At 42.3% G+C, this 18,379-nt stretch overlaps 1 protein-coding gene across 10 annotated transcripts in view; it reads left to right on the top strand.

The window, feature by feature from the left end:
* The window catches only part of CHD7 (chromodomain helicase DNA binding protein 7), a 178,538-nt gene that overhangs the window by 136,891 nt on the left and 23,268 nt on the right, over positions 1-18,379 (top strand). For all 10 annotated transcript variants that reach the window (XM_077352324.1, XM_077352326.1, XM_077352327.1 and 7 more), the window contains 8 exons: positions 1,477-1,687; positions 2,483-2,678; positions 2,889-3,056; positions 3,511-3,690; positions 7,928-8,038; positions 8,131-8,336; positions 10,047-10,246; positions 13,806-13,965. In XM_077352324.1, the coding sequence (XP_077208439.1) occupies positions 1,477-1,687; positions 2,483-2,678; positions 2,889-3,056; positions 3,511-3,690; positions 7,928-8,038; positions 8,131-8,336; positions 10,047-10,246; positions 13,806-13,965 (1,432 nt within the window). The remainder of the gene's footprint in view (positions 1-1,476; positions 1,688-2,482; positions 2,679-2,888; positions 3,057-3,510; positions 3,691-7,927; positions 8,039-8,130; positions 8,337-10,046; positions 10,247-13,805; positions 13,966-18,379) is intronic.

The raw sequence follows: 18,379 nt of genomic DNA, 5'->3' as shown, positions 1-18,379 counted from the left end.
AGAACTCGAGTGTCAAATGAAACCCATAGGCAATAGATCCAGGACAGACAAAAGGACATACTTCTTTACAAGGTGAGTTATTAAAATGTGGAATCTGTTGTAATAGGATGGAGTGATGGCCACAGGCACAGACAGTTTTAAAGGGGGACTGGAAAAATTCATGGATGATAAATCTGTCAGTGAACTTCTAAAAACAAGTGTCAGGAGTCAACACCAGAGCCTCTATGCTCTGTTGGACCTCCAGGGGAACTGATAGTCCATTGTGTGAGGCAGGATGCTGGTCTAGATAGACCGCTGACATGATCCTTATGATCTTTTTTTTCTCTCTCAGTCTCAGAAAATTCAGACCCCCATTAGACCATATTTGAAGTTAGGACTTTTGAGCTTCATTTGCCACATTGTCATCCACTAACCCAATTTGTGAAGATCCTCTTAGAGCTCTTTACTATCATCCTTTATTTTCACCATCCTAAATAATTATGTGTCATCTTCAGACTTGATCACTGTACTACTCACCCTAGTTTCAGATCATTTATGGACAAATTGAATTGTACGAGACCCAACATTGATCCTTGTGGGACTTCACTGCTTACTTCCCTTCATAAATAAACATATTCTTGAATTACCAGAGGTATTCACAAACTACACGCCAGTGTTACTAATATCCTCATGAGGGAATCAATATCTTTCCCCACATAGATGACTGGCCGCTCTTGTAGAACTCCCATTTTCTCCCATGAAATTCTATGTTGTCTTCTGGTGGAACTAGGGCAGGGGTGCCAAACATAAGGCTCGTGGGTTGTCTTGCCTGTTCACAGATCCAGTTGCTGAATATAAGCATCCTCATATTTGGCCAACTTTGGCATTAGAATATCAGATTGGAATATCTATGATCTCTCTCTCTTTCACTTTTGTTTTTCTACTTTGTGGCTGTAGGATTTCCTTGTGGGGATATCCCCACTGTGGCTGTGGTCTAAAAATATTCATTTTGGCTCTCAGTATCTCCTTCACAGAGATTTTATCAGAAAATTCAAATTAAAAACGATATCTTATCAAAATGTAGCTTCAATGAGAAATTACTATTCTTGTAGCCTTGACTGCTAATAGTGATAAATTTCAGACACTTGTTGTGCAGAAATTGGTTTGCCATTGCATCTTTCATGTAGCTGTTAGATGTTGTCTTTTTGTCCTTAATTTCCTAATTAATTATTCCATCACACTCTGTCCCGTAATTTGTTATGACTTCTGGCTTGGCACCTCTGTGTTGTTGTGAAAATTGTTTGCAAGAAGCTTTGATTTTATTGTTCATTTGTGCATTTCCTTTTCCCATGTTATTTTTAGGTAAGCAAATGCAGTTATGTAAATATTTCTTCACCTATAAAACACTTAGACGCTATGTAGGAAACTGATGACAAGTTCCTGTTTTTATGAATAAAATGTTTATAGTATTCACATATTGCTGTCCAACCTCTGCAGGTGCTGAAGAGAAAATTTTGGAAGAGTTTAAAGAAACACACAATCCCGACTCTCCAGATTTTCAGCTCCAGGCAATGATCCAGGCTGCTGGCAAGCTAGTGCTGATTGACAAGTTGCTGCCAAAACTGAAGGCTGGTGGCCACAGGGTGCTTATCTTCTCCCAGATGGTGCGCTGCTTGGACATACTAGAAGACTACCTAATTCAAAGACGGTGAGAACAGCAGTCTAACTTGGTTCTAGGAAATATCATTTATTTAATATGATATCAGGTATTTAACCTGTATTGTAAATAAAAGAAACAAAGGCATAATGTTATAAACTGGGGAAAATTGTATAAGTACAGCAATAATTATGCCATTAGTTGTGTCTAACCTTTAGGTCATAACTATAGTAAACTGGCTTTCCATTTATGGCTAGAGTTGTTTTAACAGCTAATAGAGATTATGAATCGAACTACAACTTGTTTTCAGTTTGAATTAACTTCTTTAGGGTATAAGTTTTCACTATCATACAAAACTGCTTATAAGAATTTTCTACCTTTGTGTTTTCTACCTTCGATCTTGTAACAGTTCTTCAGCATCTAATAATGAATGAAATACTGCAAGAAAGCTAAATGGTGTAATGCTGCTTACAGCCCTTTCAGTGCATTTGGTGTATTTAGGATCTTAAATTTAATTTACTATTCAGAATCCTGAGGAGAGAAGCCAGTTTCTTGCTCCTGTGACTGTGAAGTAAATTTTGAAAATGTGAAAAAGTGGAACTGTTGGAAGGTCTTCTATAGGAGTCTTTGCTCCCTCCATTTGCCTCATTTTACCATCTCCCACTTAGAGTCTGATTGCAGGTTTCCAGTCCTAATCAGAAAAGGGCCAAAAAGTTAATCAGAAGGGGGAAAATGTAGCATTTTGCATAATTCATTCTAAATCAGAATGCTGGTTTCTTTGACATTTTTGGCATAGATGGTACACTTTTCCTTAGGCTTTGCTATGACATTTCTCTGTTTTCCCAGGTATCCATATGAACGTATTGATGGCAGAGTAAGGGGAAACCTTCGTCAGGCAGCTATCGATAGGTTTTCCAGACCTGATTCTGACAGATTTGTATTCCTGTTGTGTACAAGAGCCGGTGGTTTAGGAATTAATCTTACTGCAGCAGATACCTGTATCATCTTTGATTCTGACTGGAACCCTCAGAATGATCTCCAGGTAATACTGTAATAGGCAATTGTCATAAACATTTTCCTTAATGCTTTTCAACGAGAAATTTATCTCTTGGGAAATATGCTAAATTTGAAGCATGTGCACCTGTATTCTTTTAGAATTTTATTTGATCTAAGAATTGGTCTGAAGTTTATATATCTGACATCTTTATTTTTCTCTGTTGCCCAAACTGAATCCTCTTTCATAATTTCCCAGGCTCAGGCTCGATGTCACAGGATAGGACAGAGCAAGTCTGTGAAGATTTACAGGCTAATAACAAGGAATTCTTATGAAAGGGAAATGTTTGACAAAGCAAGTTTAAAACTTGGCCTTGATAAAGCCGTGCTTCAGTCTATGAGTGGAAGAGAGAATGCAACAAATGGGGTGAGATTATAAATTATATAATCTATACCTATCTGTATTATAAATTATATAATAATAGAGATTTTTAAAGTATACTTGCAGTGTACTATCTATATATTATAGCTTCACTAAGAGAAAAATTAAAGACTAATCTGTAGAAGTGAGTAGTGATTCATGCAAGTTCATACTTTGCCATAAATTTTGTTAGTTTTTAAGGTACTACTGGATTCTTGTTCTTTTCTGATGCTACAGACAGACTAACATGGTTACCCATCTTGATCTAAGAAAAGCTGGTTGTATAACTGAATGCTTTCTTGGAAATTTTCATAAGACATTCCTCTTTTGTTTCAATAGAAGGAATTAGCATGGCTTTCAACTGTTTTAAGCCAGTTGTATGGGTTGAAGAAGTAAAACAAATGCTGTGTATTAGGGGGTAACTATAATCAGTTTTTTAAAGGTGGTTCCCCTCACACAGGTACAGCAGCTTTCTAAAAAAGAAATAGAAGATCTTTTGCGAAAAGGGGCTTATGGTGCTCTTATGGATGAAGAGGATGAAGGGTCTAAATTCTGTGAGGAGGATATAGATCAGATTCTTTTGAGGCGCACACACACAATCACTATTGAGTCTGAGGGGAAAGGCTCTACATTTGCAAAGGTGAGCATTGAATGTGATATATTACCTGTTAAGATTGGAAGTATATCAAAATATATTTGCTGTGGTTTCATGCATTTAAGAAATACATGCCTAAGTATGGTCTAGCTTAAGCAAGGCCCAAGGTCTGATTGTACTAAATGGTTCTGTTGGCAACTTCAGCTGATGGGCAAGATTTGTCAGTGGAGCCCAGCTTTCATGCTTCCCTTCTTGTACTGCAGCCCACAACAATAAAGCTACTGTCTTGGGGAATGTAACCTCTAGGAACAGCACAGGTGGGAATCAGATCTGCAATGGAGGGGGGGGGATCAGCAAAACCCATCTTCTGGCTGTGGAAATCTGCTGGATCCAAGCCAAATTCTCTAAATGATATGAAAAAAAATCACATTATATTTAATTAGTGCAATGCACTGGGGTACCTTATTGAGAAGTTCTGTACATTGGACAGCAGTCAGTAGTACTTGTTTCACTATAGCCCGAAATCTGTACTCTGTCAATAACAGCTTGGAGATCTCTGTGAAGAAGAGATGTTACAATATTGAAATCAGTCATCACCCTCTTTCAGTCCTATCCTGTCACCAAAGAAGGAATCAAATTACCCTATTTATATTCAGACAGCAGCCCTATAGCCATTTTCCCCCAAAAGACAATTCCATATTTAGGAAGAAACTGTCTATACCTACTGAGACTTTTACTAATTTAGTTCTTTCTTCCTAATGACAGTAAGGCACATCCAGTTTCCAGCCTCAGCATCCCCATCCTGAAGGTGTGCTGAACCACACTTCAGAGTGGCCTTCACTGTCAGTTGATCACTAGTTCCTTGTGAAGTTTATTGTTGTTGTTATGTGCGAAGTCGTGTCCGACCCATCGCGACCCCATGGACAATGATCCTCCAGGCCTTCCTGTCCTCTACCATTCCCCGGAGTCCATTTAAGTTTGCACCTACTGCTTCAGTGACTCCATCCATCCACCTCATTCTCTGTCGTCCCCTTCTTCTTTTGCCCTCGATCTCTCCCAGCATTAGGCTCTTCTCCAGGGAGTCCTTCCTTCTCATGAGGTGGCCAAAATATTTGAGTTTCATCTTCAGGATCTGGCCTTCTAAAGAGCAGTCAGGGCTGATCTCCTCGAGGACTGACCGGTTTGTTCGCCTTGCAGTCCAAGGGACTCGCAAGAGTCTTCTCCAGCACCAGAGTTCAAAAGCCTCAATTCTTTGACGCTCGGCCTTCCTTATGGTCCAACTTTCGCAGCCATACATTGCAACTGGGAAGACCATAGCCTTGACTAAACGCACTTTTGTTGGCAGGGTAATGTCTCTGCTTTTTAGGATGCTGTCTAGATTTGCCATAGCTTTCCTCCCCAGGAGCAAGCGTCTTTTAATTTCTTTGCTGCAGTCCCCATCTGCAGTGATATTGGAGCCCAGGAAAATAAAATCTGTCACTATCTCCATTTCTTCCCCTTCTATTTGCCAGGAATTGAGAGGGCCGGATGCCATGATCTTTGTTTTCTTGATGTTGAGTTTCAAGCCAACTTTTGCACTCTCCTCCTTCACCCGCATCAACAGGCTCTTTAGTTCCTCTTCACTTTCTGCCATTAGAGTGGTATCATCTGCATATCTGATGTTGTTGATATTTCTCCCTGCAATCTTGATCCCAATTTGTGACTCCTCTAATCCCGCATTTCTCATGATGTGCTCTGCATACAAGTTAAATAGGCAAGGCGACAGTATACAGCCTTGCCGAACTCCTTTCTCAATTTTGAACCAGTCAGTGATTCCATGTTCAGTTCTCACTGTTGCTTCTTGACCTGCATATAAATTTCTCAAGAGACAAATAAGATGCTCTGGTATTCCCATCTCTTTAAGAACTTGCCACAATTTGTTGTGCTCCACACAATCAAAGGCTTTAGCATAGTCAATGAAGCAGAAGTAGACGTTCTTCTGGTACTCCCTAGCTTTCTCCATGATCCAGCGTATGTTGGCAATTTGATCTCTAGTTCCTCTGCCTCTTCGAAATCCTGCCTGTACTTCTGGAAGTTCTCGGTCCACATATTGCTGGAGCCTAGCTTGTAGGATTTTGAGCATAACTTTGCTAGCATGAGAAATTAGTGCAATGGTGCGGTAGTTTGAACATTCTTTGGCATTGCCCTTCTTTGGGATTGGAATGTAAACTGACCTTTTCCAATCCTGTGGCCATTGTTGAGTTTTCCAAATTTGCTGGCATATTGAGTGTAGCACTTTTACTGCATCGTCCTTTAAGATTTTGAATAGTTCAACTGGAATGCTGTCACTACCACTAGCTTTATTGTTGCTCAGACTTCCTAAGGCCCATTTGACTTCACATTCCAGGATGTCTGGCTCCAGGTCAGTAACTACCCCATTGTGGTCATCAGGGATGTTAAGCTCGCTCTTGTATAGTTCTTCTGTATAATTTTGCCACCTTTGTTTGATCTCTTCTGCTTCTGTGAGGTCCCTACCATTTTGGTCCCTTATCATACCCATCTTTGCATGAAACGTTCTCTTCATATCTCCAATTTTCTTGAAAAGATCTCTGGTCCTCCCCATTCTATTGTTTTCTTCTATTTGCTTGCACTGTTCATTTAAGAAGGCATTCTTATCTCTTCTAGCTTTTCTCTGGAATTCTGCATTCAATTGGGTGTATCTTTCTCTTTCTCCCTTGCCTTTCACTTCCCTTCTCTCCTTAGCTATTTGTAAAGCTTCCTCAGACAGCCATTTTGATTTCTTGCATTTCTTTTTCTTTGGGATGGTTTTAGTTGCTACCTCTTGTACAATGTTGCGAACCTCCGTCCATAGTTCTTCAGGCACTCTGTCTATCAGATCTAATTCCTTAAATCTATTTGTCACCTCCACTGTGTATTCGTCGGGGATATGATTTAGTTCATACCTGAGTGGCCTAGTGCTTTTCCCTACTTTCTTCAATTTAAGCCTAAATTTTGCAACAAGAAGCTCATGATCTGAACCACAATCAGCTCCTGGTCTTGTTTTTATTGACTGGATAGAACTTTTCCATCTTTGGCTGCAGAGCACATAGTCAATCTGATTTCTGTGTTGACCGTCTGGTGATGTCCATGTGTAGAGTCGTCTCTTGGGTTGCTGGAAAAGAGTGTTTGCTATGACCATTGTATTCTCTTGACAAAATTCTACCAGCCTGTGCCCTGCTTCATTTTGTACTCCAAGGCCAAACTTGCCTGTTATCCCGGTTATCTTTTGGCTTCCTACTTTAGCATTCCAATCCCCCATGATGATAAGCACATCATTTTTGGGTGTTGCTTCTAGAAGGTGTTGTAGGGCTTCATAGAACTGATCAACTTCATCCTCTTCAGCAGCAGTGGTTGGGGCGTAGACCTGGATCACTGTGATGTTGAATGGTTTGCCTTGGATTCGAACTGAGATCATTCTGTCATTTTGGGGATTGTATCCCAAGACTGCTTTTCCTACTCTCTTATTGATTATGAAGGCTACTCCATTTCTTCTGCGAGATTCTTGTCCACAGTAGTATACCTGATGGTCATCTGAATTAAATTCACCAATTCCTGTCCATTTTAGTTCACTGATTCCTAAAATGTCGATGTTCAATCTTCTCATTTCTTGTTTAACCACGTCCAGCTTGCCTTGATTCATGGATCTGACGTTCCAGGTTCCTATGGAATAAAAATCTTTACAGCATCGGACTGTCTTTTCGCCACCAGTTACTTCCACAACTGAGCGTCCTTTCGGCTTTGGCCCAGCCGCTTCATTCATTCTGGCGCTACTCGTACTAGCCGTCTGCTCATCCCCAGTAGCATATTGGACACCTTCCGACCTGAGGGGCTCATCTTCCAGCGTCATATCGTTATGCCTATTGGAACTGTCCATAGAGTTTTCATGGCAAAGATACTGGAGTGGTTTGCCATTTCCTTCTCCAGTGGATCACCTTTTGTCAGAGCTCTCAGCTATGACCTGTCCGTCTTGGGTGGCCCTGCACGGCATAGCTCATAGCTTCACTGAACTACGCAAGCCCCCTTGCCACAACAAGGCAGCGATCCTTGAAGGGGGTGTGAAGTTTATAATGTCTTACAATAGATTTAAAAAAATGAAATGAAGTGAATAAATACATTAAAAAAATATGTTAATGTGAAGTTTATAATGTCTTACAATAGATTTAAAAATGAAATGAAGTGAATAAATACATTAAAAATATGTTAATCAAATATGTTAATCAACATATTTATGGTGTTGTTCTAGGCTAGTTTTGTTGCATCTGGTAACAGGACAGACATTTCTTTAGATGACCCTAACTTCTGGCAGAAGTGGGCAAAAAAAGCTGAATTGGATATTGATGCCTTAAATGGACGGGTGAGAACTTTGAACTATCTGGTTATTTCAATCACTAAAATACATTTAAATGTTTGTGGAGAGAAATATGAATCTTCTTCTTTTATATTTAGAACAATCTGGTTATTGACACGCCAAGAGTAAGAAAGCAAACTAGATTATACAGTGCAGTTAAAGAAGATGAACTGATGGAATTTTCAGATCTGGACAGTGATTCAGAAGAAAAACCTAGTATAAAACCTCGTAGACCACAGGACAAATCTCAAGGTTATGCAAGAAGTGAATGTTTTAGGGTAGAAAAGAATCTGCTGGTTTATGGGTAAGTAAAAAACATGAGTTTATTATGTGAATTTTCCCTTAAATGTTTGTATAATGGAAATATAAAAGCAGGAGACCTGCAAGGACTTACCAAGGATATCTCATTTTCTTCACCTCTTTCCCAGGAAGCGTCCATAGACTCTTCCTGCTTCCTTTCTTCCTTCCAACCACCAGCCAACCTAGCTTTTTTCACTTTCCTTCCTCCCTCCATGTAGATTCTACCCAGGAAAACTGTGACCCAGTTGTATGGTGCCAGCCACTGGGTCAGGCCCAGTTGCATGATAGTGAATGCTCAAGGGCTTGCAGCAATTCCTTGTTTTCTGTATCTCCTCTCCACACTATTTCCCTACTCTTGGCAACCCTATATCCTCTCCCCTTTCCCTGCCTGTTTGTCTCCTTCTCAGCCATCCACCATTCTGCCTTTGAATTGCCCACACCCCATCTTTATCTGTGTTTATTACTGACTTCATTTATTTTCCACCTTTGCAGCTTACATCATCCTTCTCTCCACCATTTTATTGTTTCAACAACCCTGTGAGGTAGGTTAGGGAGACAGCGTATAACTTGCCCAAGGTCATCTAGTAAGCTTCCATGGTACACTGATGATATGAGTTTATTTATATATTTATAATAAATATAAATCTGTCCACTCACCTCCAGAACTGTTGCCTAACCAGCAGCTTGGGGTGGGGGGAAGGAGATGTGTGCGGCATAGAGTCCTGTTCTTGCTCACTCACCCGCCTGACTCAACCACATTTGGGGCATCAGAGTTTTGCTCAGCTGTCTCACATGCTTCCAGTCTCACGTGATTCCAGTCAGCAGAAGGCTCTCAAGAGACTTTTTAGGAATTGTGGAAAACATCCCCCCCCCGAGGGGGTCCCCCAACTTTGGAGAAAAATACCCCTTTTTTCAAAGTGTCCATGATCCACACATTTATATATCTCCAGTTTTGACTGTGCTTTTATTAGATTTATTAATTCCTAGATCTTCCATGTATAGTTGTGATGATGGTCTTCAGAATTTAGAAGAGGAAGCTGGTCTGCAAAAATTGCTATTGTATCGTAGTCACATCATGAACCCTCAGCCGTATCACATGGAAATCGAAATCGAGAAGGGATTTTTTTATTTTATACAAACTGTCTAAGGTAGAATAAATTGTGAGCATTTTAAAGAAAAGAATAGGAAAACATCATTTTTGTGCTTTAGCAGCTCAAGGAATTCTGGCCTATGTGAAAGCTGAGTGCTTCCACAGTTGAGGTAATGCCCTAAATGACTTGCTGTCTGAACCCAGAGTGCCTTACTGAGGTATAGTAAGCTTGTGTCCAAAGGTGGTTTCTATAATGTAGTATTCAGTTCTGACAATTTGAGCTTATTCTTAAATTTCAAGGCTGCAGAAATTGTTATGGGATAGAATGTCCTATTCATGGCCTACTCAGGGCCGTTAGTGTTACACATGTGCATTTTATTATTTCCACTATAGTCAAATTGTAGTTTTTATGAGCAGTGAACTTCTTGCTTGCTTAGTAAAATAAATATTCTCAATGTTTTGGTGCTAGAAGCTGGATTCCCTGACATGACCTGCAAATTCAAAATACAGTTGTGTTACCACAGCAATTTCCAATCTACCTGGCATTCAGGAGATACTGTAAGAATAGGAAATCCAGTTCTGGATTTGTATGCTCTATTTTTGTTTGTTTGTTTGTTTTGGTAGCTGGGGACGTTGGACTGATATTCTCTTGCATGGGCGCTACAAACGGCAGCTAACAGAACAGGATGTAGAAACCATCTGCCGGACTATCCTTGTGTATTGTCTGAATCATTACAAAGGTGATGAGAATATCAAAAGTTTCATCTGGGATCTGATCACTCCAACTGCAGATGGACAAACACGAGCCTTGGTTAACCATTCTGGTATGTGTCTTCATATTACGGGTTCATGTCAAACTGCTGTGTGAAACATTGCTGTGTGATCTTGTCAGACTTGGAAGTTAACCCAAGAGTAGTTTAATACTTCCTGGGTAACATCTTAAAATGTGCTGTTGCTATTTATCTTTGATCAGTAAGTAATTGAAGCTCCCTCTCAGGCACCTTGAATAAGTATATTAGTACTTTCACACTGTGCTTTGCTGATAAAGTTCCCTTACCATTAACTGATCTTTCCCACTTCTATAAATAGTTTTATGAAAATAGAAACCATGCCACTGGTATCGTGATACCCAACTTTAACTTTTAGCAAGCAAAAACTTTACAGCATCAACAGAATTATATATTTGCGGTTCTCTATTGTAAATTATTTTCTACATTATAGATTTCTGGACTTCCCCTAGAACATATAAAAAACAAATTCAGTGATGTAGTGCAGTGATTAATGCTCTGTTTTTATGGGGAGAAATCCACAGTCTCCTTTAAACTGTGAAACTCCTAGTATTACTTTGGGAGGCCACTCTTTTAAATTAGTTTACCACTAAGGGCTATCACAAGGATGCAAAGCTAGTAGTTCGTCCAAGGAGACTGAATAGGATGGAAATATTCCTGCCGCCCCCTTCAAAACTGAACACTTTTAAAAATCATTGATTAAGCACATGCTTGAGTGCCTCCTAGTGAAGTAAACTGTGGCTAAATTGTGCCAACTACAAGTATTTAAAAATTCATCAATATTGTGTGCCAAAGTAGCACAAATACTGCTATAAGAAATGCTGAATTCCAAAACCTGTATAAATCATACAAATTAAACTGGGTATTTTATATGCAGTTTGTTTTTCATATATTTTACATAACCTACTTCTGTTCTCAAATAGAAGGAAACTACACAGGGTATAGAACCCTTCCTTTTGACTTCTAATGGTCCCTGTCTTTGGGGATGTTCCTGGATAGGCTGAAGGGGGCTGAGGTTAGGCCTCTCCTAAATAAACCATCACTGGATCTATGTGACCCTACCAACTACCACCCCATTTGCACTTGGTATATTTAAAAGAGGTGGTTGAACGGGCTGCCAACTCCTGGCATACTGAAAAGAAATTTTAATCTTGGACCCATTTCAGTCCAGCTTCTGGCCTGGCCATGTGGTGGAAACAGCATTAGTTGCTCTGATGGATGACTTTCAAAGGCAGATTGACGCTGCTTGTGATGTTAGATCTGACAGCAGTGTTCAATGTTGTAGACCATGAGCTATTAGAGTTTGCCTCCTCATCAACACTGAGACATGGGGGACAGCACTACAATGGTTAGTCTCCTTTCTCCAGGGTCAAGGATAGAGGGTTGCAGTAGGGGAGGACCAATCCTGTTGCTGGATGTTCCAATGTGGAGTTCCACAGGGGGCAGTCCCATCCCCAATGCTATTTAACATCTTCATGCGCCTTCTTGCTCCGCTGGTATGAGGGTTGGGCTTGGGTATCATCAATATGCCGACAACACCCAGTTTTACCTCCTGATGAACAGCTGGTGAACTCATCAGAACAACTTGCCAGATATTTGTCAGCTGTGACTGAGAGGTTAAAGCAAAGTCATCTGAAGGCAGAGGTCCTGTAGCTGGGTAGAAAGGAACCAATGGAGGAAGTGCATTTACCCAGCTTGGATGGCATGCAACACAGTGCTGCAGAGATGGTCAGGAATCTGGGAGTGATATTTGATGCCTATGGAGGCTCAACAGGCATTTTTTCATCTGAGCCAGGCTAAGCTACTAGCACCCTATCTGGCCTTGGATCACTTAGCTACAGTCATCCATGCAACGGTTGCCTGCCTCCAGGTTACTTCTGTAACTCGCTGTACGCGGGCTGCCCCTTGTCCCTACTGTGGAAATTACAGCTGGTCCAAAAACACAGCTGCCAGAGTTCGTATCAGAACACTGTGGAGGGCTTATATACATCCTGTGCTCAGGCAGCTGCGTTGGCCTACCAGATTAGGTTCAGGGTGTTGGTTTTTACTTTCAAGGCCATTCATGGTTCAGAGACCGCCTCTCCAAATATATCCCCTGAAGAGCACTATGCTCTGACTGTTTTAATAGGCTAGTGATCCCTGGCCAAGAGAGGTCCACTTGGCTTCAGCCAGAGCCTTCTCAGTCCTGGCCCCCACCTGGTAGAATGAACTCTCAGAGAAGACATGGGCCATGTGGAGCTCATAGAGTTCTGCAGAGCCTGCAAGATGACGTTCTTCTGCCAGGCATTCGGTTGAGGCCAGGCTGTAAAGTACATCCAGGAGTCCCCCCACCCCCCACCCCACTGTAACACCCAGGTAGGTAAGTGTTTGGATTGGGCCTGGTAATGAAAAGGGTGCCAACATGAACCTTGGGGTGGTTTTAAGCAATTTATTGTTTGTTTGTTTATTGGATTTTTATCCTGCAACTTTCCGTAGACAATAAAAATGATCAACTACCCCTTTAAAAGAGCCTCTTGTGGCGCAGGGTGGTAATGTAGTTTACATGCTGTCTGAAGCTCTGACCAAGAGGCTGGGAGTTCGATCCCAGCAGCCGGCTCAAGGTTGACTCAGCCTTCCATCCTTCCGAGGTCGGTAAAATGAGTACCCAGCTTGCTGGGGGGTAAATCGGTAATGACTGGGGAAGGGAATGGCAAACCACCCTGTATTGAGTCTGTCAAGAAAACGCTAGAGGGCGTCACCCCAAGGGTCAGACATGACTCGGTGCTTGCACAGGGTATACCTTTACCCCTTAAAAACAGACCTAAGAAGGCGGCATAATCCCCATCAACCCTCCCCCATCCTCAGACAATCACCACAGGGTCCGCATGATGTTAAAGCATTATTTTAAATTGTTGTATAACGCCCTAAGACGGCTGTAGCAAGAGGGGAACTTCTATAAATCTAATCAAATGTTTTTTGAATTGACTTCAAGTTTTGCCAGGCATTGATTGTATACTTTCAAATATATTTTGTATAATTATAAGGACCATAACTTTTCTAATGAAGCCTCTGATTCTTAGTAAGCCAGGCTGTGCTACCGTACGTTCTGTGACTGATACGTATTTCTGTAAAAAGGTAAAGGTAAAGGTATCCCCTGTGCAAGCACCAGGTCATGTCTGACCCTTGGGGTGACGCCCTCTAGCGTTTTCATGGCAGACTCAATACAGGGTGGTTTGCCAGTGCCTTCCCCAGTCATTACCGTTTACGTATTTCTGTAGTATTACGTATTTCTGTAGTATCTCACAATATATGCAGTGCTGATTAGTCAGCACTGACTGATGTATTGTTCCTTTACATTTCATGTGAACCGACCTGAGCCTCAGGGGATGGCGATATACAAATGCAATACATAAATAAATTAGTGGCTTATAGCTGGGGCTAAGACTAAGTTTTCAGGCATGAGAGTTCATACAATTGCATGTGGTTGCAGTTTGTCAGGAATGGATGAGTGGAAAGATAAGCTCTGTGAAAGTGACTTTACAGGCAGATGTTCACCTCTCATATGGAAGTATTGTTAACAACTCCCTGCCAAGAAATCTGTGTGTGTGTTTCTTAGGCTTGTCTGCTCCAGTACCAAGAGGAAGAAAAGGCAAAAAAGTGAAAGCTCAGAATTCACAACCAGTACTACAGAATGCTGACTGGCTAGCAAGTTGTAATCCAGATGCCTTGTTTCAGGAGGATAGCTATAAAAAGCACCTTAAGCACCACTGTAACAAGTAAGTTTCTTAATCCAATTCTGACTCAGAATTGGGTGTTTTCACAGGATACTGTGGGATAGGTCACATAGATGGCTGTGATTTCAGCAGTATATTAGTGATCAGTTCACATTTTGGTTTCCCTGAAGCAAGCTTTCTCTGTTTGATTTCGCTTATATTGAGTTTTTAAGGAGGCAGTGAATAACGATATCACTAAAACAATGGGGGAAATGCCTGTCTTCATAGAATCATAGAGTCGGAAAGTGCCTCCAGGCTCATCTAGTTCAACGCCCTGCACAATGCAGGAACTCACAACTCACAGACTTATCTCTCTCAGCCAAAATTAACAGTACTCTTGATTAGGAATAACACTGTTACTGTGACTCTATATAAATTCTCTGCAGTCCAGTTTGCCTGAATTCCTGCTTTTATTCTAATGCTCCTCAGTGTTTTGGAAGAGACATTCACAGATCTTCATAGTTGATTTGTGGTATTCCTGGGTGTGTTACGCACTGTGTTAAGAGTATTCACTTTTAGGTGAGGTAAGGCAACTAACTATTCAGCCTACCAGAGTTTGCTTAAGTTTATGTCATGTAAAAAATTGTTGGTCTTGAGTTACTTGGAATGATCTTGCATGTTCTTGGTGATGAACCATGAGATGAATTTAAATCCTGTCAGCCATTCAGGAGCAGGATTGAGTTGTGTAACATCCTATGAGTATGTGCTGTGCATTTTATGTCATGTAAAAACTTGTTGGTCTTGAGTTACTTGGAATGATCCTGCGTGTTCTTGGTGATGAACCATGTGATGAATTTGAATCCTGTCAGCCATTCAGGAGCAGGATTGAGTTGTGTAACATCCTATGAGTATACGCTGTGCATTTTATGTAGAGAATCAGCCATAGTCTTAGATATTTCATAGGAAAAAACCCCACTAAAATTGATGTTAGTCTAGAGCAGTGGTCCCCAACCCCCAGTCTGGAGACCGGTAGTGGTACGTAGATCAGTCGATACTGGGCCTCGGGGGCTGCCCTGCCACTCTGCCACCAGCTCACCTTTGGTGTTTTCCAGCGGCCGCCATGGCTGGGGCTCCCCCCTCGGCGTGGCACTGCGCAGCTGCTGCGGGCGGCGGGAAAGCAAGTGGAGCAGGGTCTCAGGTGGCAGCGACGTCCCCTAGCAAAAGACTACCCCTCTTCCCCCAAGCCTCAATAAAATTGTCAAGCGTTGACCGGTCCCCGGTGATAAAAAGGTTGGGGAGCACTGGTCTAAAGTAGCCATCCCCAACCTGTGGGCTTCGGACCACATATGGTCCGTCGACTAATTGGAGGTGGGCCATGAAGGACACCTTCTCCCCCCCACCCGGCCCTTTATTTCATCCCCCTCCCCGGCCCTTTGCAACACACTTCGGGTGTCATTGTCTCCCATCACTCCCAGATGGGACTATCTCATTGCAGAGAAACAAGCTCAGGGTTCCCATTGATTTGTCATTGCCATGAATTAAAATTTCCATGAAAATAAAATGTTCCTTATGTTCATTGTTGTGGCGTGTCTGTATCTTATTTTGAAGGGATGTTTAAACATTACCATAGCGATCAGAGAGCGTTAAGGCAGTGGTTGAGAGTAGAGGAGTAAACTACCCCCCACCCACCGGGCCTCAGTAAAATTGTCAAGCGTTGAGTGGTCCCCGGTGATAAAAAGGTTGGGGACCACTGGTCTAAAGGGTTTCTTTTTTCTTCTTTTGCCGTTAAGTCACAGATGACTTATGGCAAACCCATCGGGTTTTCAAGACAAGAGATATTCATGGGGCAGGGGGTGGGTTGCCATTGCCCGTCTCCATGTCACAACCCTGGTATTCCTTGGAGGAGTCCCTTTCAAAAACCGACCAGGGCCGACCCTGCTTACCTTTCAAGATCTGATGAGATTAGGGTATCTTGAAAGGTAAAAATGGTTAAAATCCTGCTTGAAAGCTTGTTGAGAATTTTTATTTTGAGTAAAGAAAATATTAACTCGACAACCTACTGATAATTAGCCATGTATACAAAATGACCAAAACAGAACTACATGGCACATTTTCTGCAATGCTCATCATAGCGTTCAGTATCTACTCATATACCTGACTCCTATGAAGTCATATCTATATAGAGGTCTAGTCTTTTTTATGTAACCCACCTCGAGCCTCCGGGGGGAGGCAGGATATAAATAAGATGATGATGATAGTCTTTGGATGAAAGTCAGATTTGCCTAAAATTATCAGGGTAGTCTGGTTTTTCTGCTTTTATTTTCCAACCAAATTTATATCTTGCCTCTGAAAACTGAATGCCACACTGAGCAAATACAATACTGGCAAACAGGAAGGAAGATAGTCACCATTTTTCTGCAGTTGCTTAAACTAGTCTTTTATAGAACTTTCTTTAACTAGCTACCTATAAAAGGTCTTCTAAATTTGAAGGGAAAATGCTGCTTTTTTTTTGCTGACTTTCCATAATATTAAGTTATATAATGTCTGGTCCTGGATAGTCCAGATTACCCTGATTTCAGAAGTTAAACAGGGTTGACCCAGATCAGTATTTGGATTAGAGACTAACAAAGAATACCAGGGTTGCTAAGCAGAGGCAGCCAATGGCAAACCACCTCTGAACATCTTGTCCAGCCACGGCCACCCCAGGGGCCATCTTGGACTCCCGCCTGGCTCCCAGGAGACCCTTGCCTCTCTCAGTCCCGACCCAGGTGCCCCAGCAGACTTGGGGAGACCATAGCTGAGGGCAGAAGACAAAGACAGTGCAGCAAAGCAGTGCCGGTCCCATCCTGGACGCTACCTCTCCTCCATCCCTGCAGTGGAGCTTTCCTGAACACAGAGCTCTGTGGTGGCCCTGGGCCTTGGCTCCAGCTAAGGACAAGCTGGGAGATGGCTACAGAGATGCCAAACAGGGTGTGGCCAGTGAGAGCCAGGGAGGGAAGAGCCTGCCCCCACATAAGTCACCCCCTGGAAGGGGAGGTGGAAGAAGCCAAGCAGGGGATGATAGGGAAGACAGACAGTGGCCAGGACCAAGGGGGGAGAAGATGAGGAACAAGAGGAGAGGCATCACACATCTCTTGCCTTGAAAACCCTAGGGGGTTGCAGTAAGTCAACAGCAACTAGACAGAAAAAAAAAACACTGCAGCCATTTGATGGCTAACAGCCATAGCCAGAATCTATATAAGTGCCAAATAATAAGTGCTCAATGCTGTACAGATTGTTAAGGCACTGTATGTACAAAATATTACAGCCTGTGGTACTTTGAACAGTAAGTACTGGTTTATTTCTATATATATAATGGGGGGGGACTTCTGAAGCAGTAGTTGGAGGTATAGCATGCATAAATACATTAAGACCCCCCCCTCTGGTCTAGCACTGACAGGGGTAATAACCAGATCTTGAAAGAAATGCTGTGTATTACTTAAGCCCCATCAGTCCCTACTACCAGTTCTCCAAAACATTGACAGTGCATCTCAGTGCAGCACTTCAGTGTCATCTCATTTTCTAAAGCAGCTGTCCCCAACCCCGGGTACAGGGACTGGTACCGGTCCGTAGACCCTCTTCCCTGGCTGCTACCTCGGGGGCTGCCCTGGCACTCTGCTGCCAACTCACGTTTACTGTTCTCCGGCAACCGCCATAGCTGGGGCTCCCCCTCAGCATGGCACTGTGCAGCTGCTGCTGGCAGCGCCCCCCAATGGGTGGCGGGAAGTCAGGGGCACCGGCGGGAAAGCAAGCAGAGTAGGGGCTCAGGCAGCGGCAGCCATGTCCCTCGGCAAAAGACTACCCCCCCCCCCCCAGGCCTCAGTAAAATTGTCAAGCGTTGATTGGTCCCCGGTGATAAAAAGGTTGGGGACCACTGTTCTAAAGGACAGCTAGAGGGTAAGAAGCAACACCTTGTAGACCTTTTATTAACCGCTGTGAGCCAGTTATGGGAGCGGTGGTATAAAAATCAAAATAATAATAATACTGTTGGGCTCTGTGAAGGTATTGGTTCTGAATGACAGAATACTATATTTTTTGCAAGGATCAGAACTAGTGCCTCATTCCTGTGTGTCCTGTGCTAAATCTGCAGGTACTTTAGAGACTTTTTTTTTTAACTTCACAGAGTCTTAGGGCATTTTGTTACTGTACTGCAGGAAGGCTGGCCTATGGGGGATGCCTCAGGATGTTATGGCATAGCAGGGAGCATCAGTGACCAAAAAGAAGAAGCAGCAGTAGCAATGTTGGGCCTCCCTCCCAGTTGGCTGCCACCCCCTTGAATGAAGTGTGGCCTACAGAAAACAATAACACCCCATTGGCTGCCATTTGGCCTTCATTGCATGAGACAGTAATGAGTATTTCAAATACAGAGTTTTCTTGAATGCATATGTTCCGATTAATGGTTCTCTAGTATTGAGAATGAAAATGAATGCATTTAGTC

This window comes from Paroedura picta, chromosome 9 (assembly GCF_049243985.1).
Source record: "Paroedura picta isolate Pp20150507F chromosome 9, Ppicta_v3.0, whole genome shotgun sequence".
Classification (NCBI taxonomy): Eukaryota; Metazoa; Chordata; class Lepidosauria; order Squamata; family Gekkonidae; genus Paroedura; species Paroedura picta.
The sequence above is the reverse complement of the archived record's forward strand: the minus strand, read 5'-3'. Positions and strand labels throughout refer to the sequence as shown.